The 27302-nt window shown below is 38.1% G+C and overlaps 1 protein-coding gene across 2 annotated transcripts; it reads left to right on the forward strand.

Moving 5' to 3' along the window:
* Positions 1-27031, forward strand: LHX8 (LIM homeobox 8). 2 transcript variants are annotated; one of them, XM_027114522.1, is made up of 9 exons: positions 1-227; positions 2233-2319; positions 2720-2881; positions 6701-6822; positions 8918-9138; positions 9652-9755; positions 14361-14456; positions 20913-21096; positions 26314-26917. In XM_027114522.1, the coding sequence occupies exons 1-9, from the start codon at positions 147-149 to the stop codon at positions 26388-26390; spliced, it is 1134 nt and encodes a 377-aa protein (XP_026970323.1). In that variant the 5' UTR covers positions 1-146; the 3' UTR covers positions 26391-26917. The 2 variants fall into 2 exon arrangements, with proteins under 2 accessions (XP_026970323.1, XP_026970324.1); XM_027114523.1 differs by lacking the exon at positions 1-227 and adding an exon at positions 263-479 and having other exon boundaries at positions 26314-27031.
* Positions 27032-27302: the final 271 nt, after the last annotated feature.

The raw sequence follows: 27302 nt of genomic DNA on the forward strand, positions 1-27302 counted from the left end.
TTTGGACGAAGACTTGTAGCATTCTTTCTCTTCTCGGTGTCAGCTTTTATTAGTGCGCTGGGGCTGGGGAGGCGGGCCAGATCGGCAGACACGGACAGCCTCTGACCCTCTGGAGTTGGTATGTGATAAGCAGCCCTAGCAGTGCCATGTATTGGAAAAGCGAGCAGATGTTTGTGTGTAAACTAGAAGAAAAGGACGTGCCGGAGCTGGCAGTTCCTCCCGAGAAGGTGAGCGACCCGACGCCTGGCCAGACCAGCTGAATCGCAGTTTCCTGCGAGCTGTTTGCGCTCCTAAATGAGGTTCAGAAATTACCTGTAACGGCCTCATCTTCAAACCTGGCAGTTTTTTTTTTTTTTTCTTACGTAGTAGCGTTAGTCAGTAATCATTGCCTCCCCTCCCCACAAGCTCACTTAACCTGAGGCCATGGAGACCGTAATTTGGGAGACGAAGCCTCAAGCCTAAGGCGCTCTCGGGTACATGTGAGTCGTGCTTTTGTTGTGTTTGCAGTGGTGAAAGGGCGGTGGGGAGAGTGAGTCGGGAGGTCCAGGCGGCTGTGGGGTGGGAAGGAACAGAGGCGCGGCTTCCCGCTCCCAGCCGCCGGCGGATGCTTGCCGGCCCTAAGGAGCTCCACCGGCTGTAGGGCGGTCCGCGCTGCCGCGGCCCCACAGCGAAATAGAAGCAGACGTGTTTCCAGGAAGGCCTCTGGATCCTAGGGCGAGCTACGAAGGCCATTTTACTTTAAAAGACCGAAAGAAGCCAACCCCAGGGCTCTCGAGTCACACCATTCTTCGAGTAGATGGGGGGAAACTGACAAACTCTCACCTCACTCTGGAGGCAGGAGCCGCGGCGTATCTCGCGTTTTAGGTTTGAAAGTCATCTGCAGCCTGTTTGAGCGCCTCCGCCGGACCCACACTGGGCACTGCTGACTTTGTCTTCGCGCCGACGCTGGCGGGGAACACTCGGCGAACTCGGGGCTCTTCTGCCTAAACTCTTTGTGTCTGCGGCGCTGGGTCCCGAGTAGGGAGCGCACCCGAGGGTCCCGGCGGAGAGCCCGAGGGACCGGGGGGCTCTGACAGTATCTCTTCTGGTGCTACCAGAGTGAGGGAAAGAGGGAGGCGAAGAGACAGAAATGCAGAAGTGTGGGCCGTTCGAGTTCTGGGCCCCCCCCCCCCCGCCCCCCAAGCTAGAGTTTCCGTAAACGAAGGCAGAAAAAGACCAGAGCGGCTGCGTTTTCGTTTAAGAACAAAACTCCTACAAAGGCTTGGAAACACTTGAGTAATGCGCGTTGTTGCTTTAAAACATTTTGACCGAGGTTGGGTGAGGTTTTTTTTTTTTTAATGACACAAATTAAATTCAGCTGGATATTTTCCATTATTCGACCCGCTTTTTGCGCTAGCTAAAAATAATCCTTTAGTAGCTCAAATGTTGACTTACCGAGCAATAAGTGGCAATTTACACCTTAAAGAAACGAGTATAAATCACTCGCAGCTCTAATTGCTGTAAGTTTACGAAAGAGCTGCTGGCTCGGTTTAATCTGAAGCATTTTCATTCAAATTGTCATCGGAACAAACACCAGGCTTCTTAAATCCCGCCGTAATTAGCTTTCAAGTATCCTATTAAACCTCTTCACCTTTCGGGCTATCCAATTCAAAAAGCCCCCTTTTAAAAATATATATGTGTCTTGCTCTTTTAATTGAGGCTATTAAAGAAATCAAGTTCCTACCCCCACCCCCTCCTCAAATCCTCTTTTCTTCTCTCCCACTTCACCCCACCCCCATGCACCCCCTTTAGCCGGGTGATCCCTGCTCCGCTGTGATTGACGTCTAGAAAGAAACTGCTTTGTGCCGGGATGATTGTTATTAACTTGTTACCCCCGGCAGGGGGGCGGGGAACCGACGTGCTACGGTGAGCGCGGGGACCCGGAGCCCCGAGAGCGCGGCAGCGCGCCGGGCGAGCCCTTGGTGCTCCGGTGGCCGCCTAGTCGCGTGCTGAGGCTGCGCCGCCGCCGCCGCCGCCGCCGCCGCCCGCTGCCTGCAAGGGAGGCTGCGTCGGCGTCGGCTTGCCAGGCGCGCGCGGGCCCAGGCGCCCAGACGGCTGCACGTGCGGCCCGGAGCGCCGTGGGCCTTCATTAGTCCGCCCCGCGTGCGGAGAAGCTGAAGCTCTGGGCCGCACGTGCCGGCTCTGAACTTCTCGTCTCTGTTCCTCCCCACTTCCCCGCCCTCACCTCCTCAGTGCCAGGGGCTCATGTCGGAGGAGTGCGGGCGGACTGCAGCCCTGGCGGCCGGGAGGACTCGGAAAGGCGCCGGGGAAGAGGGACTGGTGAGTGGGTAGGGACCCGGGTGGCGTTGAGCCGGGCCGTGGGGAGGCAGCCCAAGGACGAAGGGCTGCTGTCCCCGCGCTCCTCCCCGGGCGCAGTTGGGCCCTCGGGGAGCGGGTGGAGAGGGGTTCTGGGGCGGGGGGGGGGAAGCTGAGCCAGTGTGGCGGGCTGCGCAGGGCCGCCAGGCGCCCCAGGTCCTTGAGGTCAGTGGTCTGCAGCCCTGGCGGGGGCGTGGTGGGAGCATGGACGCGGGGGGAGAGGGCGAGAAGCGGGACCTCAGAAACTAGGGGTGGTTTGGGGTAAGGGAGGGGAGGCTGTGAGGGAGCCCCCGTGGGTCTGTGGCATGGGGAGAGAAGGAGGGGTCTAGAACCGCCTGAGACCGCGCCTCGTGGCTTCCTGCAGGTGAGCCCCGAGGGAGTGGGGGACGAGGACTCGTGCTCCTCCTCGGCCCCACTGTCCCCGTCGTCCTCGCCCCGGTCCATGGCCTCGGGCTCCGTCTGCCCCCCTGGCAAGTGTGTGTGCAACAGCTGCGGCCTGGAGATCGTGGACAAGTACCTTCTCAAGGTAGGGCGGAGCCGCGAGGCCCAGGGGCAGCGGGGTTCCCCGGGAGCTCTGGGAGAAGAGAAAAGTTTACTTTCCCTCTCTTTTCCACTCAAGTTCTCGCTGGAGATTGTAGACTTTCTCAGCACTATGGCCCAGTCAGGGGCAACTCATGCGGTGGGAAAGAGTGGGAGAAGAAATCTTAGAATACCCGCTGTTGCAAAACTGCTTACGTGTGACCCATCCTGGTCTAGACGTGCCGATACCCTGGGTGGATGTGCTGGAGTTAGCCACCTACTTGTAGAGGAACAGAAGTGGGGAAATGCTTACCCATTCTGGAAACAGGGTCCTGCCCGATTATTTTTACTGAGCCTCGGGTTATGGTCCCTCCACCCCCAATAACACCCACACGTCTGCCTGCTTATGAGGACTCTAGGTCTGTATATGTTGATCGATTTCCCCTTTTCAGTGTCTCCTTTGGTGAGAACCACTGTCAAGTGCCTTAAAGGGTCTTTTCTGGATAGATATTTTACAGTCTTATGTTCATTTACACTAACCTGAGGCTTTTCCAGAGTAAAAGTTCGTAGTAGCATTTAAATGAAAACCGTTTTCAGTATCTTCCTCCTCTCATTAAGGTTTAATACTTCAGGGCCACCGAATGATTTTTTTTTGTTAATGTCATCTTCATTGCTTAGTGGAAACAAATGGAAATTGATGTAAATTTATACAAAACAGAAAGAAAGAAAAATACTTGGGATGAAGTGCTTCAAGTGGTGGTTTGAGAGTTGACTGTCTTGATTTGTTTTACTTCTCTCAAGATATCGTGGGGGAGTTTTGGAGTACAAATTCTGGCAGGCTAGTTACCCATGTCATTGCATGAAGGATCATAGTCCCTTGTGTCTTAATTCGAATACCATGGAATTTCAACTTCAATAGCTTTTTAAAACCACTATTTAAAATAATGATCTCTCCTACACTGACTTAGTAGCAAACCAGTTCACTTTCTATTCTCCTCACCTCCCCCCACCCCAGTTTTTCAAAAGAAGTCATTATGGAGAATATGAATTCAGAAAGCAAATTAGTGAGTTTCTTTAAATTTCTCCCTTAACATACAAAGCTGCTTCATCTGGGGAGTTGGAATGATACCCTGTAGATACAACCCAGATAAAGCACCAAAAGGAGTTTTGGTGAAAACGTTTAAAAAGTGACTAATTTACTTAATTGGTGGTTGATTCTTAAAGCTGGCTTTCTCTTTAAATCTGCATTTTTAAGATTCCCATTCCAGTGTTTCCACACCTGAGCCTTTTTGGATATTTAAAAACCATCTTTTGGATCAAACCTAGTTTCTTATTTTCAATGAGCCCTCTCAGTAATTAGCTTAATCTTTAAGAATGTTTCTTGATGGATCTATAATGGATCCACTACACAGCAGAAAGGATAAAGAAAAAAGTTATTATAAAGTGACTCAACATATCCTCTGGAATAGATAAAATCATTTTTAGTGTTCATCTTTTATATGTTAACATATGTTTATGTTATATATGTGTATTGTATAAAATAATGTAAGTTATCTGAAGAGTCTTTTAAAGCTTTCCTTTGTAGTAGGACCAGAGTCCTCTCAATGAAGTCTTCTACATACAGTCTTAGTCCACCCCTTTTTGTACATATTAGTATATGTACAAGAAAACTAGCTGCTGCTTATTATGTAGGAAACTAGTTCTAACAAAAGTTTGACACTTTATGATTAAAAACTGAGTTCTTAACTTTTTTGCCCCCATTTTGTGTGCTTATTCTTCCAGATAAGTTTGAATTCAATTTGAGTCACTGGTGAAAAAATAATTGTTAGACCTAATAGAATATTTGAGGGTATAACTGTTTAATATAGAAAAACACCATATTGTGAGGCAAGTTAAATGGAGTTAGAACATAAAACATGAGAGGAGTTAGATGCATCTGTTGCCCCATCTAATACTTCAGTGTCCTGTCATTTGAGTGATTTTTTTCTGGCTTGGTCCTATATACGTATACATACAGAGACTGGATCAATGTAGCCATCAGGAAAGGTTTATAGTCGCCAGAATTTTCTCTGTTCACCTTACTTTCATCTCTGGAAAAGAAATGGAAGATGAAGGAGATTTTTTTTTTTAAGTAAACTTTGAGGAAGGGTGGCAAACCAGGCGTTACATCTGGCTTTAGGGAACTAGAGAATGGCCATGACTCTTGCCCTGAAGCCTGCATCTAGCCTTGCTTAAAAAAAAAAAAAAAAGAGCCTGGATAACATCAAAATGCAGAAGGCCTTAAACAGTGGAATACTAAAGGAAACCTGTATTTCTACACTTTAACTTAATTGGGCCTGTTTGAGGGAAAAAATAGAAAGAAAATGCATCTCTAATTAATAGGACAGCATTCACCATTGTTAATTTTTTTTATTTCGATTTCCTCAGATTTTTTTCCCTATTGTTTCCTATTGCTATTTTCCCTGTTTTCTTGTATGGTGAGCATGTAGTTCTTTTATAGCAAGACCAAAACTTAAAATTTCACTAAAATGATACTCTCATTAGTGCTTTGGAAAGAGACACATAACTGTAATTAGAAGCCAGTGAAACTTTCTTCAGCTTCGAAGGACCCTTTATATTTCATATCACAGAAAAATATGTTGAACAGTAACGCTAATATGATAGAATCATTGGACAAGGTAGTCTTTATTATGAAATAGTTTAGGAAAAGCCGTATTTCACAATTTCCCGTTTTTCCAATTTCCTAATTCTTATATTAGGCATTAGATCCATTTGTAGAGTATAACTGGTGTTTTTGCATCATTGCCGTTGTTTTAAATGAAATTTAATTAAGCATAAGCCTAGTTCTTGTGTCCATTTAACAAGAGCAAAATTTAGGAGCCTGCATTACAGGCAAATTGAATTCAATACACATCTTCGTTTTTGAAGGCTAAAGGTGTGCCGCTTATACTATGATAGCAACAGTTTAAGGTAAGGCTATTTATGATTTGTCCCCTGATTTGACAATGTTTCATGCTCCTATATAGAATATAAAGTGCTGTGATTTATTAAATTAAATCAAAGCATTTAATGTCTTACTTCCTGAAGTATAAATGGCAAATAGTTGGGTACCTTTTTAGAACTGCTTATAATAGATTTATTTTTTTCCTCTAGTAACCAAATCATTAAAGTAGGGTTACCAATGCTTTTTGTTTTGATTATTTAATGTTAGACGGGAGCCAGGGCTTTGGCCATTTCAACATTTAAATCTACCTTAGGAATTTCTGTTTTGTAAGTAAAATGGATTGCCTGGCTTCTTTACACGGGTAAGTATTTCTTACAAAGCTTCTTTTCCATTTTCTTTCTCACTTTAACTAAAAAGTAAATTGAGAAGTGATGTGGCTTGAATTGTTTAGCTACCATGTTTCACGGTGGGAAGAATTTGGTCAAGGAAAAAAATATAAAACCAGTATGTAGGACTTTAAAGTGGCCAAAATTTTCCCTGTGTTCATATACGTTCGATAACAAAACAAAACAAAAACAAACAAAAAAACCCTGAATAGACACTCAATTAAAAAAAAAACCTGAATTTTTCAAAAGTATATTTTAAAAATTAAACACAAAGTGTATAACATGCTGCTGTGATTTTCTGGTTGAGGTCTAAAAGAGAATATATCTAGATGCGTATTTGTGTAAATGACACCTCTTAGATAGAAACATTCAGAGCATGTGTTAAAATATTAAGAGGCCAGCTTTTAAAATTGCCTGATACAGAAAACCAATGAAGGATACTCTTAAGTGTGTGGTATTAGAATGGCTTTTCATCCTAACCCCTTCTTCTTCACAGGTGAATGACCTGTGCTGGCATGTTCGGTGTCTCTCCTGTAGTGTCTGCAGGACCTCCTTAGGAAGGCATACCAGCTGTTATATTAAAGACAAAGACATTTTCTGCAAACTTGATTATTTCAGGTACACCGAAACTTTTTTTTTTAGTAAGTAGATACTCCAAGAAGGTATTACACAAAGAGAATTTTGTAAATAGCCTTTCTTGTCCAGTTTTATTTACTGAAGCCCACTTTTTCTTATACAATGGATTTCAAAATGAGAATGCTTCATATTTTTGAGGTATAATTTGTATTAAAACAAATAAAATTAGCATGCTTATGTGTTTTAGGAACTCAGTATACAAAAATTAATTTTAAATAATTATTTCCACTTTGGCGAATGAAAGTTTTAGGTATTAAAAACAGGGAACTTCTTTGCTGTGCAGAGATATAAAGTATGAAATATAAGATGACTTATTATAACAAAGCCCTTTGTTCAGGGGGAGTAGCAAGACAAAAATGAAGTAATTATGGGGGAAGAACAATCAAGGTTTTGTTGTGCTTTTTCCAGTTTACTATAGAATGACCCCTCGTAATATACCTATAAAATGCCAGCAGTTTGGAAACTGATTAAACCATATTATTCAGAAGAAGTGACCATTCCAGTATCGGAAATACACCAAGTCTAATTACGTATTCTGCCTAAAAATCCTGTTTCTTTTGTCCGTTCTTTGATCTTTGCTTTGTGAGACTGTATTTGCCTAGGATGTTAAATGTAACATTTTCTCCACATGGTCTCTTTATAATAGTTTAAATGTAAAGTTTCTTCTAAGATAGCTCTCCACTAAGAATTAAATTCTATCTTGAAATTGAAATCATCCTTAAGCATGACTTTTGAAAATTATCACATTTTTTCCCTATTTGCATTTCCAAATGAAGAAGAATGTTCATTGTGAAATTGGGAAGTTAATAGTACATACTGAAGTTTGTAATACTAATTATGTTATTTATACTCAATTTCAAAAACTGATTTAAGAGAGTTTAGTGATTGATTTGAATAAAATTGCTAGGTAATTTAAAGCACTTCATGAAATCCAGAGTCCTTTATTTTATAAAGTCATAGAATTTTATAATTACCCAAAATATATATTTCTCATATATTTCTCATATATTTCTCATTTCTCTCTGTTTCCTCAAAAATAGTAGCAGTTTGCCTCCTCTTTCACTTAAGATATGCTAATCTTAATTTTTTTTTTTTTTTTTTGGTAATTTAAAGCCCCTTGAAATGTTTGGTTTCAGAGACTTATTGAAAGTCTAGTTCTTCAGGATTTTTTTTTATACTTCATATTTTATTATATTCTGAAATTTATTTTTATGATACAGTTTTTCAGATTAACTTAAAAACTGGCAATACCTCTATACTTATCTAGTTTAATGTGGATATGCCAGGTTATGACTGCAATTGTGGTAGGAGATATGACAGAGAGTGTCTGGTCACTAGGACTGAGAGAAAAAAGAAATCTTTACATCTGGCATTTTGTTAAGATTAACTTGCATTTAATGTCCAGATATGTGTCTAAAAGTTTTAGGTAATATTTCCCCTTCTCTTGTGGATGGTATTGCAACAGTTTGTTCACCAAAGGAAACATTTCTGAGTTTTCCTTCACTGAGGTTTCTGAGGTTTCCTCACACCAGAGTGAACAATTTCTGTTCTATTCATTCTTTGATAATATCAATTTAAAATGTTTTAACTTTAAAAAAATATTTAGAGCATTTTCTAATTATCTCAACTTGGTTTTAAGACGTCATTATTTATATCTTCAATGGTATGCTTTTGTATTTTTAGGTTTCAGTCTCGAGTGTGTGTGTGTGTGTGTGTGTGTGTGTGTGTGTGTGTGTTATGTTGAGTCTCTAGGTAATTTATAAATGCACTGATATTTGTTACAAGAAGGATACTGAAACTCCTATGTCATTTATTTTAAAAGAAAAAAAATCCTTTTCTCCTTTAGAGTAACAATGAGAAGGTTTTATTTTATAAACAGGTTTGAATTATGATCCCATCTCAAGTCTCGATTGTGTACCATATGACTTTTAAAAAATAATTGATTCCTGTTTCCTTTTCAAAAGATTTAAATACTTGGGTTAATCCAATGAGTAAATAATGTGTTAATTTAATCTTAGACTGATGAATATCTCACCAAGCATTAAAATCTTCACCTCCCACCCTTCTATTTATGTAGAAGGTATGGAACTCGCTGCTCTCGCTGTGGGAGGCACATCCATTCTACTGACTGGGTCCGGAGGGCCAAGGGGAATGTCTATCACTTGGCGTGCTTTGCCTGCTTTTCTTGCAAAAGGCAACTTTCCACAGGAGAGGAGTTTGCTTTGGTGGAAGAGAAAGTCCTCTGCAGAGTGCATTATGACTGCATGCTGGATAATTTAAAAAGAGAAGTGGAAAATGGTAAATATATACTTAAAATACTTTTGAATCTTTTGGGACAGTGAACACAGGGACAATAACGATTTTTCCTAAGGTCGTCTTAAAGCATTACTTTGTGCAGTGTAATTGTGGTGAAACTCATTAAGCCCTCTACTGTTAGTGATGGTCTCCATCTGTTTATTTACAAGAAAAGCCATGGCATATGTATTCGCCTTGTGCCATATTCTCAGGAAGCAACCTTGAGTTTAGGGTTCTGTTTTGCTTTTGTAACCATTTGTTTCCTTGTATTTGCCTTCGTAAGGATGAGCCTTAGATGTGCACTTCCAAATTGGTACACTTTTGACTAAATATACAAGCCTACAGATGGAATATTGTTTCCACAGTATGTTTCTAGTATGTTCTAAAACTTAAGGGATTTGGCAAACTAGATGTATACAGTTTCATACCAAGCCAAGAGATGCAAGAAACCTATTATTGTATGATTGTTCATACAACAACCTATTATTGTATGAATGGTGTGTTTTTTAAATGCAGGTAATGGGATTAGTGTCGAAGGCGCCCTCCTCACAGAGCAAGATGTCAATCATCCAAAACCAGCAAAAAGAGCTCGAACAAGCTTTACAGCAGATCAGCTCCAGGTAGACATGACAATGAATTTATGAGTTTTTGAAGCCCTTCCCCACCTAAAAAAAAACACAAAAACCACCAAACCCAAACTAACAAAGCCAAACAAAAAATAATCTCTATGGTGTCTTAAAACATTTTTGTTTTCAAAAAGGTTAGCCTGTGCTTTTTGTGAAAACTAACTTGTTAGATGTATGAAAACATTGCCCTAAATATTGTTTATCAATATTTTGAGAGTCATGATGTGATATGAACTCGTCATTCAAGTTCGTCTCCCTGGGGTCTGTTAGCATTTACATCAAAGTGGAAACAAAATGTTGATCTGTTCTGACTTCCTGATAAAAATTACTTTAACCCAGGCATTTACATTACTACATGTAATTGTGCTAGAAGATAAAATATTTGGGGACTCTTAACAGAAAGAGACGCTCAGTGTGTAGGTCTGTGGGACACTAATGTGTTCATCTTTTTAACAAACCACATTGAGTCTTTTAATGGACAAGATTGTACATTTTCTGAGTAGGAAAGAATTGTAAACGCTTTACCATAACTAGGAGTCTACCGATTGACTCCAATCAAGTAGACCCTTCTTGTTTTTAAAGAGGGTAGAGGGAGTAATTCTATAATTTGATGCTAGAGGTTCATTATGTTCCCTGAAAAGGGAGGGATTATTTTCAGCTTAGTTGCCCTTAATATAATTGTCGTAAGTTCTGTTTATACAAATTGTCTTGAAAGTAATGAAATAATTACTCCTTGCTTTATATTTAAGTCTACGCATACAATGATTCTTTCTGGCATTTTTTTTCAGATAAAGAAATCACATTTTCTAAAAGATTAATGTGACTGAAATATTTGTTTTATGTTAAGGAGAGGTAACATCTGTAAAGCACCTACCATGTATATAGCTGGGTGCTTTACACATAGTATCCATCTTAGCTCAGACTTGTAAGGATATTTATACAATGTTAAGAAATGAAGGTAATATTTTGAAAACTCACTTATAGTATTCTAATACTTGGCAGTATTTAAGATGAATGCAGTAAAAGAGAGGATTTTTATTTTGAAAATGATTAAGAAAGAAGCCTTGATATGACACAAATATTCCAAGGGAACTTAATGGCATTGGAAGCAATCTAGCATTAAAATCTAGATCTATTCTAAAAAATTTCCAAAAGATTGTTTTTGATTTCTTAATTTAGGCATAGACTGCATGGTCAGTAAGTAGGAAATGAAAGATAAGGCAGTTGAAAGAGATATCTGTTTGAACCTTGCTTTTCTGGGTGCCTCATTTGGTTGTAATGAAGATCACGTAAAGCCCCAGGTTAGGAGATATGAATAGCTGTGGGAGATCTGGCAGCAAAATACCAGTAGTTAAAAGGTGTCTGAGTTAAAATATAATCTCTAATATAAATATGTTCTGTTTATAAAGTGGGCGGTTTCCATGAAAGCCTGGCTGTAACTTTAATAATCATAAGGTTGATAGCTTTAGTTTGATATAAAAATTTATTAGTAAAAGGATACTGAAAATTTGAAACCACTTTAGGTAGATATACAGTCTCATATAGGAAGATAGAGGCACTAATTAACTAGAAAGGGAATAATATTTGTGGAGGTCTTTGTATACCAAGTCTTATGCCAGATATTTTCTCTACATTATCTTCTTTTATCTCTTACAATTCCTTGATATAGGTAGCTTCATCCAAGAAGTGTAGGGACTCCCCCAGAGCAGACCACCAAGGGAATGGCAGAGAAGAGATTTGGACCCTGCTCCCCAAACCTCTGGTCTTTTCATTTTGCTTGGCCTCCCAGGAGACCATGAGTAGAACTGTGCCTTAACAAAGGTCCACTTAATGGCAGTGGCAGCTAAAACAAGAGTGAGATTCTGAATCTTGTAGATAGCCTTATAGTTTTAAATTGCAAATGTGCATAAACTATTTAAGCCATGCATTATTATATGAAAATGTGATCTGAATCATGTTTTAAAAATTTATATCAGGATCATAGGTTTTTTAAAATGAAAGCAGAAATTATATACTTTCAAAGCATGTTCTCATTTATTCAGTATTTATTAGCATCTATCTGTGCCAGGAATGGCTGAAACAAATGAGACACAATCCTTGTCCTCAAGTGTTCTTTGTAGCTTAGGAATCTAGGATAAGTTGAATCATTATACGTTGCCAGAACCTCTAATAAATCAGGCAGTGTACCTCATTGTCAAATTGTCCTACTTTTCAGACAGCTGAATATATTTAAGTAGTGCTTGAATTTAGCAAAACAATAAAATATAGGTGATCAGTAAGTCAAGACTATTCATAGACTACCTGGTTTGGACTTATACGACTTAAAATGAGAGGAACAAACAAATTTCCCAAATTCTTCTTTAGAAGCTTATGGGAAGAAAAAGTAGTTTGACTTTCAGAATAGAGTGCTATTTTGTGTTAGCAAAAATATTTCAAATATTGTCTCATTTGTATAAATTGTATTTTAAAAGTTCTGGCAATACTATGGTTTGCTTATTGTAATTGGAAGTATTTGCTCAATGATTATTAATGTTAAACATGCCAGGGTTAGCACCTACTTTAATCTGCTTTCAGATCAAGTTGGTCAGCTGCTACTATGCAGACTCCTCACATTTCTGGTAGACATTCTGGCCTTAAAATGATGTGTCTACAGAGGCTTGCTCCTTGACCATGTTAAAAGAGCTCAGAAAAGGAGTAGGGTAGGTTTTGGCATCATTAGTGACCAGAGAGTAATGAAACCAAGTTAAAATTAGAAGGGTTCTTTTGTGAGACTAAACACTGATGAACACATCTTACTTCTCCTTTAGCATATTCTAGCTTTAAACCATCAGTGTTGATTTAAGTTTTCCTTTATTCCTTAATGAGAAATTGCTTTAGTAAATGTAATTTACTTCCATTATTAAACTTGTGAATTTGAAATGCATTTGTGAAAAGCATGCTGTTTTTTGTTTTATAAATTATCAATAATGGCCTTACAAACAAATCTTCAAATATCTGTTCAGCTTTTCTGCTTGAAAAATTAAAAAACAAAGACATAATTAATTTGTTCATTCTTTTTTCTCTTTGGGATGTTACATGCTCAACTACGTATAAACACAACTCTTTGTACATGAAGATGTTAAAGTTAACACATTTGGAGTAGGAGAGGAAGAAAGAAGTGAGCTGGGCGAGATTATAAACTTTTAGGCTGATTCTGCCCATTTTTTTAAAGAAAAAATACATGTGCTGTTTACAGCGAGTGTGTGGACAAGTGTAGTTGGATAGGAAGCCAGGAATACCTTATTCTGGAAGAGTCACTATCAGCAAGAACTTAACTGAAAAAAATTATATAATTTGTAAACTTCATAAGGTTTCCTGGAACAACATCGGTCTTTTTCTCCACGCTATCTTCAGATTTTCCTCACATTGTCGAGGTTCATTCTGTCACAAAGTTTTCACTGTGTGACAGGAAGGGGGATTAACTCCTGCGGATATGAAGAATAAGACAGTCCCTTTGCCCTCAAGAAACTCACTATCTGCTATGGAGAGCTCGACTTGCTAACACATTAGTTAGCTACCCAGTGACAAGTGCAGTGGCAAAAGATAGTATTACATGAGGAGCATAGTGGAGAACGCAGTTAATCTTGCCTCCTGGAAATGGTGTCGAGGTCAGCAGGACTTAGGTCATTAGGTAGATTACCCCCATCACATGCCCACAGACATGCACAATCATGTTGGGTGCCAGACTCCCCTTTCTCATTCTTATAATACTTTCTTTATATTTTATAATACTTCCCTCTATTGACTTTTAAGTAATAAAATTCAAATATCCCACTTGATTTCCGTGATTTCCTTTTCTGAAAGAATCCAAAGCCCTTGGTGTGTGCTTTTATTCTGGTACTCCTCCCTCCCCCCCACCCCCACTCCTCACCTCTCACTTTAGCTTGTATTGTTGCTAATTATTGGCATGCGGATATCTTCTCCTAGGAAGTTGAGACCAGAATCACTTGGGAGCTTTTCCATCTATAAATGTTTAGATCTCAGGAAATTCTTATTCAATGGGCTGATGGGTGTCTCTTTTTAAGATCCCAGATGTTCCTTTGCATAGAGCAAGTGCTCAAAACAATTAATGATGGAGTCATTACAATTAAGTGGAATCCATCTGTTGCACTGTCTGCTTTTGCAGACTGATAAAAATTGTGGTAGGGGCCTTGAACCTGTTTTGCTCAGTAGAAGCTGAAGATTAAAAAAATATTTTTTTAAGTTTTTTAATGCTAGCAGTTTTTAACAAAACGGAAAAAAATAGTAAAGAGACTTATACTATTATGCATTTGTGGGTTGTCAGAATGGAAGAAAAGATGAGCTTATTTTTAACAGCATAGTTGAGACAAGTTTTTATGTTGAAATAGATTTTTTTTAAGATTTCAACATAGCAACTTGTGCATAAATGTACACAGTATGCATTCTTTTTTTATACATACTTCCCCATATTGATTTTCAAGTAATAAAATGCAAGTATCCCATTTTCTTGTGCATGTCTTATCTCTCCTGTCATCAAAATGCATAAGATTGAGCTTCTTATTTTTAGCTATTTACCACCTACACTTTTTTAAAAAACAGGTTATGCAAGCACAATTTGCTCAGGACAACAACCCAGATGCACAGACCCTCCAGAAACTGGCAGAAAGGACAGGCTTGAGCAGACGTGTGATACAGGTGATTATTTTAAAGGTTAATCAAGAGATGTTAAAAGTTCTAGGTCTTTTTTTTTCCCCCTTTTGGTATCTGGTTTATTTCACTTAGCATAATGTTCAGCCAGGTTGTAACATGTATCAGTACTTCGTTCCTTTTTATGGTTGGATAATATTCCAGTGTATGTACCACATTTTATTTGTCCATGGACGAATATTTGGGTCGTTTCCACTTTTTGGCTATTATGAATAATGCTGCTATACATATCAGCACACAAGTATCTGTTTGAACGCTTGCTTTCGGTTCCTTTAGATGTATACCTAGGAATGGAATTGCTGGATCATATGGTAATTCTGTGTTTAGCTTTTTTTTTTAATAGATCTTTATTGGAGTATAGTTACTTCACAATACTGTGTTAGTTTCTGTTGCACAACAAAGCGAATCAGCCATATGCATACACATGTCCCCATATCCCCTCCCTCTTGAGCCTCCCTCCCACCCTCCCTATCCCACCCGTCTAGGTCATCGCAAAGCACCAAGCCTATCTCCCTGTGCTATGCTGCTGCTTCCCACCAGCCAACTATTTTACATTCGATAGTGTATGTATGTCGATGCTACTCTCACTTCACCCCAGCTTCGCCCTGCCACCCCACGTCCTCAAGTCCATTTTCTATGTCTACATCTTTATTCCTGCCCTGCAACTAGGTTTATCAGTACCATTTTTTTTTTAAGATTCCATATATGCGTGTTAGCATAATGAAACAACAGACAAAGGATTAATCTCCAAAGTATACAAACAGCTCATGGAGCTCAGTATCAAGAAGACAAACAATCCAGTTATTCTAGGTCTTTAAAAGTGTAAATTGTTGTGGGGGGGGGTTTGTTTTGTTTTTTGTTGTTGTCATTGTTTTGTTTTGTGAAGAAATGTGAAAGCATTAGCTTGCCATTTTAGGTCTCTTCACACTCGAATCAATTTTTTAAAAACCTGATAATTAGCCTGCTTGGTCTAGGCTTCCATTTGTTGACCATTCATTCATTGCTCAGAGCAACCCTAAGGATCCTCGGGCTGAAAAGACAGCTGTGGTTCCAAGCTAGATCTGGTTTTGAGGCCAGAATTTTTTTCTACTTTTCTATTATTGTGTATGTGAGTGAGTGGGGGAGGGGTGGGCAAGAGGTGGGATATCTATGGCCTTTGTTAAAGATCGTGGTAGAGGGAGTGATGTAAACAAAACTAGGGAAGGATGAGTTAGAGCAAATCTGTTGACAGATAAGATTTATGTTTGCAAACTGTGGGTGATGGAATTATTGGAGCTGAACTTGGAGAGGCTGTACATGTAGAGTTCTCTTCTGAGCAGGAAGAGATTTTACGTGATTTTAAGAAGAAAGGTCTGGTGACAGTATGTGAGAATTAGAGTTGGGAGAGGCTGCATAGAAATTGACACATTAGGTGTGATGCCCAGCAAAATAGTAATTTTTTTTGAAAAGAGATTTAACTGAGGTAGTGGCCTAGAATTCATCCGAAAACGTTTTATTGACTGAACACTGATGGCAGGTACTGGATGCTAGAGAGACAAGAAAAGGACCTGGATACTGTAATGGGGAAGCAGAGAGACATCAAAGGTGACTCTTAAATTTGAAGTCAAAGTATCCATGGGAATGGTGCTATTGACAGAAATATTATAGGTGTTTTTAATAACGGGTTTGGTAGTTGGGAGGGAGATGAATTCCCTTCTAGCTGTGATAATCAGATAACGATGGTAGCAGTTGAGCACATAAACAGGTATTTTAAGGATGAACAGGACTCAAACAGAGAGATCCAGTCCCATGAAATTGGGTAAGATCCTTTCAAAAGATATCACGGACAATAAAAAGGGAAGAACAGACTTTATGGAGAGAGCTGTTTGAATTGGGCCATTACAGGCAGAATCAAGGAATGAATCTGGTATAGAAGCATCATGGAGGGCCGAGGAGTTAGGTGGGTTCAAGATGGAAGTGGTCAACTGTGTCAAGATTTTCTACTACCTTCAGATCAGGGAAGTGGAAAATAATTTAAAATAATATTTAAGGTTAAAAAAGGTGTAAAGAATTAATAATGCTAGTGACTGTAACTATCGAGATGAAGTTCAGTGGGGAGAAAAAAGGTTAAGTCCAACACTGCACATATAATGTTTTACTTCTTAAATTGGGTGATTGGTAAACAGGTATTTATTCTTTAGTTTATTAAGCCTGAAGTATTTCATAATTAAAAAATCATTTATACCAAGAAGTCAGTGGGAAAGACCTGATGATATTGTATCTTCTCCAAAGACCTAGATTCCCAGTGGATTTGGTTGAGTGCAGTGTAATGAGGCTCTCTGAAGAGGCAACTGCCGTGACCTCAGTATTTTTCAAATGTCCAGGGTATTGTGTTTGTTTCAGAGTGCCAAATTTTAGAAAGGGACTAACAGGGAACCAATGTGAAAAGAGTGCTCCCTTTACAGGAAGGTTAAGGTCATGAAAGTCTAGAAATTATGTGCTGGTATTAACAGCAACAGGGATATTTATCTGGAAAAAAGATCCAGAGATGGTAAGGGAAGGAATATAAACAGTATAAACAGAATAGGTGTCTTTAAACGTATGTGAAAGGCTGTCCCACAGGCAGTGGGATTGGGTATCTGCAAGGGAATGTAGGAAAGAAACAGATTTCACTCACTATCAAGAATTTTCTCAGTATGTAAGTCTACAAAAATGGCATAGGCTACCATCAAGGTAGTGAGCCCCTGTACCTGGAAGTGAAGCTTCCTTTGTTGAGGTAGTTCAAACTTAATGGTCTGAGGGGTCCTTGTAATCTAAGACTCTATACGTTCAATGACAGTGACTGCTGTAGCTAAGTCAGATTCATGATTATTATGTTTTAGATTATTTAGAAGTTGGAAGGAAAGGAAAACAGAGGGTTTTCTGAGAGCTTTTCTTATTATTTGAAGAAATAAGGACCGCAGACAGACATCTGTCATGTAATTTCCAGGTATTTAGGTCACCAGTACTATGAGCAAGTTAACTTCATTTCAAGCACTAGAACTTGGAGAATATGCTGTTGGATGGTGGCTTTTAATATGTGAGGATTGAATTTAAATATTTTTGATAAGATGGCAAAGGAAGGAGTACTAGCAATTCGAATATATAGTCCGTCACAGTATTTTTGAAGGATTAATTACAGTGATCTCAAATCGTAGTCATAACCTCTTCGCCTAGCCTACTTCCTAGCATTGGGCACACTTTAGAAAACTTAAAGAAAAGAGATTTGATTACTAGGCCTTGATTCTGATATGCAAACTAGGCTACCCAAAGATTAGGTAGAAGTAATGTTCTTATACAGGGTGTAAGTACAGGTCTCACCTTTACTAGCTAAAGTCTGCATAGTGAGACATTATAACAGAGCAGATCGTCATTGAGCTGAAATCACAGAAAAAAGATGGATGATTTTACTTTTCACACTCTGCATTCAGATACAATCACTGTTAACATACCCTTTCAGAGAGGTGAATTATGAATTGTGTATCTTACAGAAACATGATAAAACACTGCTATTTCTTCCAGTCAGTGTGCTCGAAGTTGGCTTTCCATATTAAGATCTACATCATTTTTATTGCTACACATATTGAGCATAGCACAATTTATTTAGTTTATTTCCAATTTTTTACTATCATAAAAATGCTGTAGTGAACAACATTGTGTGTATACCTTGCATGTTTGTTCGGTAGTGTCCGTAGGATAAATTTCTAAAAGTGGGATTGTTGAGTCAAAAGATAAAACATTTTTGGGCCTTTGACTGATAGTACAAAAATCGCCTTGCAGAAAGTTCATAACCAATTTATTCTACCAGGACCTATGTGTGAAATTTCCCTTTCCCCAACGCACGTAAATCCTAAAAACTGTCATTCTTTTACATCCTTTCCAATTTGGCAGTCAGAAAATGTCATTGTTTTCATGTATATTTCTTTTATTGTCAGTAAACCTTAACGTGTGCTTATTTTGAAAATAAAATTTGTATTTTTTAGTGCTCTTTTCTATTGGGTTATTTCTTTTCTCTTTATCGTACTGATGTTTATTGTTTATCATAGTTAAACTTTCATAGTTTATCAGTTTCCCTTTCACTTATTTTTTCCACATAGAAATTTTACATGGTTTTGTATTCAAATCTCTTAATATTTTTTTCTCATAGCTTTGGCTCCACCTAGAGAGTATATCAACATTGGCTTTTGTTTCCTTAAACATTTATGGTCGCAATTATTTACACCTAAACCCTAATTTATCTGGAATTGACTTTTGGTTACATGTTGTAAAGTAGGGATTTTTCTATTTCTTTTCTCCCAAACTATTAGCCAGCTTCCTCTAAATATTATGCCAATACTGATTTCCCAATAATTTAAAATTCCGTCTTTTTCATACATTAAATTCTCATATTTGACTCTTTGGGTTTTCTGAGAGATTCATCTTATGCATTAGTCTTTTCTTTTGCAGAATGTCTACATGGCCTGCTTTCAGCTTATGTATTTTACAATTTAGAACTCAAATTTTTTAAAAGAGTATGTTGCTCATAAGAAATTTTAACCCTTGTTAGAGGTTTGAAAGCAGAAGGAGGAAATTTTAAGTCAGTGAGGAGAGTCAAAAGGACTGCATTTTATTCCTGAAGCTAGGTAGCCCTCATGTCAGAAGTTGTTTTCTGATGTCTGGAATCTTCAACTATATTTTGCTGTGCAAGTTACATGACACTTTGTGTTTTCAAACCTCTCTCTGCTTAATTACCTGTTGATCTTTCCAAGGAGCTATTTGAATTAACATTAAGGTAGTCATTCTACTGTTTATGTCATGCTTTCTTCATCTTTATTTAAAAAGTCTGAGATTTTTAAAAATAACTGAACAGTTTCCATCCAATATATAATTTATTGGAGACATAAGATACTTTGAAGAAACTCTGGGAATCATAGCACCATGTGTTTTAGGTTATATGTAGTCCTCTGGGTGCTTGTCTTCCGGGCACTGTCAGGGGAAAAGGCAGGTGGCAGCAGTTCCTGCTTACAAGTTGGAGAATGTGTGAGTGTGTCTTCTTGGCTGGGTGGGTGACAGCAGTGGCACCTGTTAAGGAGGAACTGTGATTGAAGACTTTGGGTAAAGTCTCTGTATAGGTACCTAAGAGTCTAACTAACGCTCCAGAAGAAGGGGGAGAAGACTGTGACTTCTCACTCCTTTTCCTTGATACATGCCTAAGCTTGTTCCTGAAATATACCTCAGGTGCTACCACTCAGCCACGTGCTCAGACGCCATTGTATTATTGGTTTCTGTTCCTTTGGTTTTAACCCCTTGAGTTTATACTTTGCAGACTTCTGTTTGTGAGTCCCAAGGACAAGGTGTGCCTTTTGATATCAGGGCAACTTTTTCACATAAATCTTTTTTGCAGCTTCCTTCTGTTCCACATTATTTAGCCCTGATTCCCTAGTGCCATCAAGTACCTACCTACCAGCCCTAGGTAGAGACTTATGCCCCTAGCCTTCTTGATCCCCAAATGTTCTTACCCTAATTTCCTTAATGTTTTTATCCCTCCACTTCTCTGTCTTCTTATGACAGACTTGTTCTGAGTGATAGCAAATAAATACTATAATATTTTAATAGAGAAACACTCTGTAGACAAGTTTTATCTAAGAGCAGGGAGTTCAAATGCATGTAGCTTAGATACTGGAAGCAATCTGGGCAGTCTAGCCTTACTTACCCTGACCTGCACATAAAACTCTGCTTACCCAGAATATGCTTCCTTTATTTCTGTGGTAGAGTGGACAACAGGCTGGTTAGCTCTTTACATTCGGTGAACTGTTTCACCAGTGGATGTGTTTGTTATTTTATTCTGCTTAAATATCACTAGTTGTTTCTTATTATAAGCCTAACCTTAACCTGCTTCTTAGAGAATAGCCTATGTATTTACTAAGAGAAATTGAACTCAGCAGGTTACAGTGTGACTGGAATAACTGAATCAAGAGGTTTGTAGAAAGCTTTAAACTCTCAGTAGGGATTTTAGTCATTTGAAAAAAGATTTAAAGTAAGTCCAGCAGGTGTCTGAGAATACATTTAGTAGTGCATTTTTTAAAGTTTTCTGATGAAAGGACTTTTTCTGTTTTCCTTTTTGTCCTAAATGCCAGTAGTAAAACCCAGGAAACTTTTCTGGAATTTTGAATCCCTTACCCCATTTTTATTTTGGAAGATGCTGGCTTAGTATAGAATCAGGTTTTAAGTAAATCAACAAATAATTATTATTTGGGCAAAGAAAATGACCATTGATAACTGTGCAAAATTGTTTCTCTTGTGTCCACAGAATTCTTTTTTAGAAAGCTTATTTAGATTTATGCTGCGCTTATATGGTAGAGTGAGGTTGCATTCCTTGGTAAACTGAACTGGTAATGTACTCAACTGATGATGTGACATAGCTACATTGCTTTTCTCCTCCCTCAGGTGTGGTTTCAGAACTGTAGAGCACGCCACAAGAAACACGTCAGTCCTAATCACTCCTCCTCTGCCCCAGTCACAGCAGTCCCGCCCTCCAGGCTGTCTCCACCCATGTTAGAAGAAATGGCTTATTCTGCCTATGTGCCCCAAGATGGGACAATGTTAACCGCGCTGCATAGTTACATGGATGGTAGGTATCCTAATATTTAACAGCTGCCTCCCAAGCAATCAATTTCTGGTACCTTCTACTAGTATATTATTGATATACTATTCACATTTTTAACTATTACCTCAGTAGGAGCTGAAAAATATTGTCGGGGGTGGGTGTAGTAGGGAGAACTACCCAACATTCTTATTTCGGTGACTGCCTTTTAAGGGACAAGTTTAACACTCACCTTACGGCTAAAATACAAATATTGATAATGACTCATAGTGCTTGATTTTAACTTAGGAAAAACATTCTCTTTGTTTTCTCCTGATAACTATTTAAATAATTTATTTTCCTATGGTCAGAGAAAGTATTCACACCCAGATTTTTAGATTGGGGTTTACTGAGTTTTGTTAAAGAAACTTTTTTATTGAAGCAAAACATACATATAGAAAAGTGCACACATAAGTATTCAGCTTGATGAATTAATAAAATGAACATATCCATGTAAGTACTAGCCAGATGAAGTAGTAAAACGCAGTTAGCACCCTGGAAGCCTCTCTTATGTCCCCTCCCAATCATTTTCCTCCTCCTCCAAAGTAATATTGTGTTGACCTCTAAAATCATGTTCTAGTTTTGCCTGTTTTTGAGCTTTATATGAATCGAACCATGCAGAATGTATTCTTGTGTCTCACTTCCTTCAATTACAGTGTTTGTGAGATTCATCTGTATTGTTGCAAGAATGAGTGATTTGTTTGTTTTCATTGTTATACAGAATTCCACTGTAGGAATATACCACAATCCACTTTAGGGTTGATAGACATTTGCGTTATTTCCAGTTATGCATATGCTGTGATGGAGCTTATTGTACATGCCTTTTGGTGCCCATTAATTCACAGTTTGATTTGGTATATACTTGGGAGTAGAACATAGGATCCTGGCTACACATATGTTCAATTTTAGTTGATTCTGCCAAAAAGTTTCCAATAGTGGTTGAACCAGTTTACACTGAGACCAGCAGCACATGAGAGTTCAAGGTGCTTCACATCCTTGCTAACACTTGGTATAGTGTGACTTCTTAATTTAGCCAATTTAGTTGTGTAGTGTTATCTCATTATTTTCATTTGCTTTTCCCTCATCACTGATGAGACTGAGCATTTTTTCATTGGGCATTTGTATATTCTTTTTGTGAAGAGCTTATTCATGTCTTTTGCTTGTTGGTCTGTTGGCTTGTCTGTTTTGTTTTTTCCTTGATTTGTTCTAGTTTTGGCTATATATTGAATATAAATAAGTTTTTTGATGATTGTATGTGTTGCAGATATCTCCTATTCAGTGGTTTGCTTTTTCTCCTCTCTTAAGAGTATGTTTTATTGAGCACAAGTTCCTAATTTTAATGTAGTTCATTTCATCAGTTTTTTTCCTTCATGGGGAGTGCTTTTCTTGTGACCTGTTCAAGAAATTGTTCCTACTCAAAGATAATGAAGATATTTCTCCTATGTTATCTTCTAGAAATTTTGTTAAATTTGTTTTACCTTTGACATTTAGATTTACAGTCCATCTACAATTGAATTTTGTATGTGGTGTAAAATACGGAGCAAAGTTTTTGTTATGCTTATGAAAGTACCAATTTCTCAGCGGCTTTGCTGTGCCACACTTATCATAAATCAAGTGTCCATATAATTTATGTGTCAATTTCTGTACCCTCTGTTCTGTTTTATTGGTCTATTTATTTTTATATCAATACCTAATTGTTTAAATAATGCTAGGCCTATATTCTTGATATCCAGTAATACAACCTTGTCCTACTTTGTTGTTCATTTGTATTGCCATAAATTTTTCCACCAAAAAAGAGAAAACAATTGAGATTTTGATATCTATTAGATCCATTTGTGGGAAACTGCTATCTTAATAATATTGTCTTCCATACCATGATCTTAGTCTGTCTTTCTGTTTATTTAGGTCATCTTCAAATGCTCTCTTATATCCTAGAGTTTTCTGTTTAGTAATCTTGCACATGTTTTGTTAGATTTATTCGTAAGTTTTTGTTTTGATGCAGTTGTAAATGGTTTTTCCTCTGTATGTGGAAATCTAGGTTGGCAGCTGTTTCCTTTCAGCACTTTGGCAGTATGAATTACATTGTCTTCTTGCTTCCATTGTTTCTGTTGTTTAGACTATAGATAGTTAACTAACTTGATACCACTTATTGTTGAAGTCAGCTGTTGGTCTTATTCTTGCTCCTTTAAAAGTGAATCTCTTTTTTTCCCCAGCTTTTCTCTTTATGTTTGGTTTTCAGTTTTAGTATAGTGTGCCTAAATATGCTTCTTGAATAGGTAGTTTGATGTATTTCACCATGCAAAAGGATCAGATTTTGTCTCTTCAAGTATGGTTTCTACCCTTATTGAAAAAGTCCATATTTTCCAGCATTTTGACCGTCCATGTTCCAGTCTAGATATTCTTCTGACCTGTCTTCCAGTTCACTAATTCTCTCTCTGTCTAGGCTGTAAAACTCATCCACTGAGTTCTTAATTTCAGTTATTGTGTTTTCAATTTTTAGAATTTCCATTTCATTCTTTTATATAGTTTCCACTTCTGTGCCAGAATTATCTATTTTATCACTTTATTCCTTAACAAAATTGTTATATTAATTATAGTTACACTTAAGGACATATCTGACAACTCCAGTATTTCGTGGGTCTGTTCTATTGTTTTTTCCTCTTTGTTTTCATTCAAGTCATGTCTTATTTGCCTTGTTGTTTTTTTATTGCACTTCAGATGTTAGGTATGAAAACTATAAATGATTTGAGGCTCTGGTTAATATCTTCCACCAGAAAGGATTTAGTTTTGCCTTTGGCAGGTGGTTAGGTCAGAGGGAGATCAACTTAATCCAATCAGGCATCAGTCCTCACAAGGGCTGGTGTATTTCGGGGTCACTACTCCTTGGAACTAGCCTTTTGGGATCCCCCAAAAAAGCTTACATTTTGTTTTGTTTTGTGTCATTTTTTTTTGAATTTTTGAATTTTATTTTATTTATTTTTTTATACAGCAGGTTCTTATTAGTCATCCATTTTATACACATCAGTGTATACATATCAATCCCAATTTCCCAATTCACACCCCCACCCCCACCCCCTGCTGCTTTCCCCCGTTGGTGTCCATACGTTTGTTCTCTACATCTGTGTCTCAATTTCTGCCCTGCAAACCGGTCATCTGTACCGTTTTTCTAGGTTCCACATATATGTGTTAATATATGATATTTGTTTTTCTCTTTCTGACTTACTTCACTCTGTATGACAGTCTCTAGATCCATCCACGTCTCTACAAATGACCCAATTTCATTCCTTTTGACGGCTGAGTAGTATTCCATTGTATATATGTACCACATCTTTATCCATTTGTCTGTCGATGGGCATTTAGGTTGCTTCCATGACCTGGCTATTGTAAATAGTGCTGCAGTGAACATTGGGGTGCATGTGTCTTTTTGAATTATGGTTTTCTCTGGGTATATGCCCAGTAGTGGGATTGCTGGGCCATATGGTAATTCTTTTTTTAGTTTTTTAAGGAACCTCCATACTGTTCTCCATAGTGGCTGTGTCAATTTACATTCCCACAAACAGTGCAAGAGGGTTCCCTTTCCTCCACACCCTCTCCAGCACTTGTTGTTTGTTGATTTTCAGATGATGCCCATTCTAACTGGTGTGAGGTGATACCTCATTGTAGTTTTGATTTGCATTTCTCTAATAATTAGTGTTGTTGAGCAGCTTTTCATGTGCTTCTTGGCCATCTGTATGTCTTGTTTGGAGAAATGTCTATTTAGGTCTTCTGCCCATTTTTGGATTGGGTTGTTTGTTTTTTTAATATTGAGATGCATGAGCTCTTTATATATTTTGGAGATTAATCCTTTGTCCGTTGATTTGTTTGCAAATATTTTCTCCCATTCTGAGGGTTGTCTTTTCATCTTGTTTATGGTTTCCTTTGCTGTGCAAAAGCTTTTAAGTTTCATTAGGTCCCATTTGTTTATTTTTGGTTTTATTCCCATTACTCCAGGAGGTGGATCAAAAAAGATCTTGCTGTGATTTATGTCAAAGCGTGTTCTTCCTATGTTTTCCTCTAAGGGTTTTATAGTGTCCGGTCTTACATTTAGGTCTCTAATCCATTTTGAGTTTATTTTTGTGTATGGTGTTAGGGAGTGTTCTAATTTCATTCTTTTACATGTAGCTGTCCAGTTTTCCCAGCACCACTTATTGAAGAGACTGTCTTTTCTCCATTGTATATCCAATCAGGCGTCAGTCCTCACAAGGACTGGTGTATTTCGGGGTCACTACTCCTTGGAACTAGCTTTTTGGGATCCCCAGAAAATCTTACATTTTGTTTTGTTTTTGTGTCTGTCATTTTTAACGAGGGCTTCTCTTCAGTGGTCCCTGACCTTTCATATTTATTCCCCACTACCCAAAGTCTAACTCCTGAAAACTTTGCTAAATGTCTCAGCCTCTCACACTCCTTTTCTTTTAAAATTGTTACCAAACTTGTGGAGGAAATGTAGCCTCATTTTATTTCTCTCCTTCTCTGGGACTTGACTTTGCAAGCTCTCACTACCTGGGTATCTTTCAGATGTCTTCAAATAGATTTCTAAAAATTTTGTCCAGCTTTCTTAATTGCTCTTAGAGGGACATTTGGTTTGAAGCAACATAGTTCTTACTGAGAGTGGAAAGTTCATTTTAAGGTTTGATTAAAGAAAAAATCAGAGCCTGTACCATTGATGCATTTACCTACACTAGGATTAAAGTTGTGTGTGTTCACATGAATGACTATAGTGTTGCCCAAGTCAAATGTGTTTTGATGTATGTTTAGGGACGAGGCAGTTCAGCATTCATAAATGAGAATTTGGGGCAGGGGTCACCCTATAGAGGCACCTTCGTATGAAAGCTAGCAACGTGTATGCAGGCAAAGCTCACGTGTTTCTAGCTGCAGGGTAAAGTGCAGTGAATGGGGTATGGATGGAGGACAGTAAAGTGGCAAAAGCTTGTGACCCCAAGTAAAGATTTTGGGGTAAACCATTCCTGGATTCTCATTTAATACTATACTCACTGTGCTGAATAAGCTAATGCTCCTGCTGAGGTCAGTGGAATGAGTGTAGCTTGGTGCCCTCAGCTATAAAATCAGTAGTGAGAGAACATTGCCTTGGATTGTTTTTTGTTTGTTTTTTAAATCAGTTTTATTTACCCTACAAAACTGATCCACAAATTTCTTTCTATTTTGTAGCTCATTCACCAACAACCCTTGGACTCCAGCCCTTGTTACCCCATTCAATGACACAACTGCCAATAAGTCATACCTAATTCCTTTTTTCAGGGATAGAAATGATTAAGGATATAAACTTGTCATTTATTATGTATAAAATACCATTGAAAATATATTAATGTTAATTTTTTATTTAACATCCAAAGCATTTCCAACATCACTTTGCTGCCCAGGTATGTATCTCTAGTTGGCCTGCAAGACACTTTTATTGATTCTTCATTTTTTTGTAAAACTTATGTTTACAAGAAGAAAACAAATCAAAACTTTTTTTTGTATTGTATGGAAATAGTTCACTCGAGTGTGTATCTGTTAATTTATTTGTCATCAAAAGAGCACTTTGCCTAAAAGAAAGGACTGACAAGTGTGCAAAATGTTTACAATCCTTTGTGAAATTGTAGTGTATCATTAGTTTGTATCTGTAAGTTATTGTTATAAATATTACCTGTATTTTTTGTTATATACAGCTTTATACTTTGAAGCTTGTATCTGTGAATTTGCAACTGAAATTTATTTTGCCAATGTTTTCTGAATGAACTGAATAAAGCTTCTGTTGTAGCATGCCATGCAAACACATTATTGTGTTTGTGGTTGATGAACTATGGCTGTAAATAACACTATAGTTTAATAAGCCCATCATTCTAAGTTTATTAAACATTTTCCATTCTTGTGAAAGTTTCAACCAATTAATCCTTTGTGTGTGTGTGTGTGTGTTTTCAGCAGTAAGTTGACGTTAGCCTCTTTCAAATATAACAATTCTTAATTTTAAAAAGTCATTTTGTTTTGAGCTGCGTTGTGAGTACATTTTAATAGAAAACTTATTTGTAGATGATTGCACTTACTCAACAAAAGAATACATGAAAATATCTAATTTGGCAGATTGTCCCTTTTGAACTATCTAATAAAATTAATATGAAAGAAAAGGCAGAGCACTTTTCAAAATGACCTTTTGG

Source organism: Aethalodelphis obliquidens, unplaced genomic scaffold, assembly GCF_003676395.1.
Source record: "Aethalodelphis obliquidens isolate GAN/ISIS:26980383/991018 unplaced genomic scaffold, ASM367639v1 scaffold13, whole genome shotgun sequence".
NCBI classification, from domain to species: domain Eukaryota; kingdom Metazoa; phylum Chordata; class Mammalia; order Artiodactyla; family Delphinidae; genus Aethalodelphis; species Aethalodelphis obliquidens.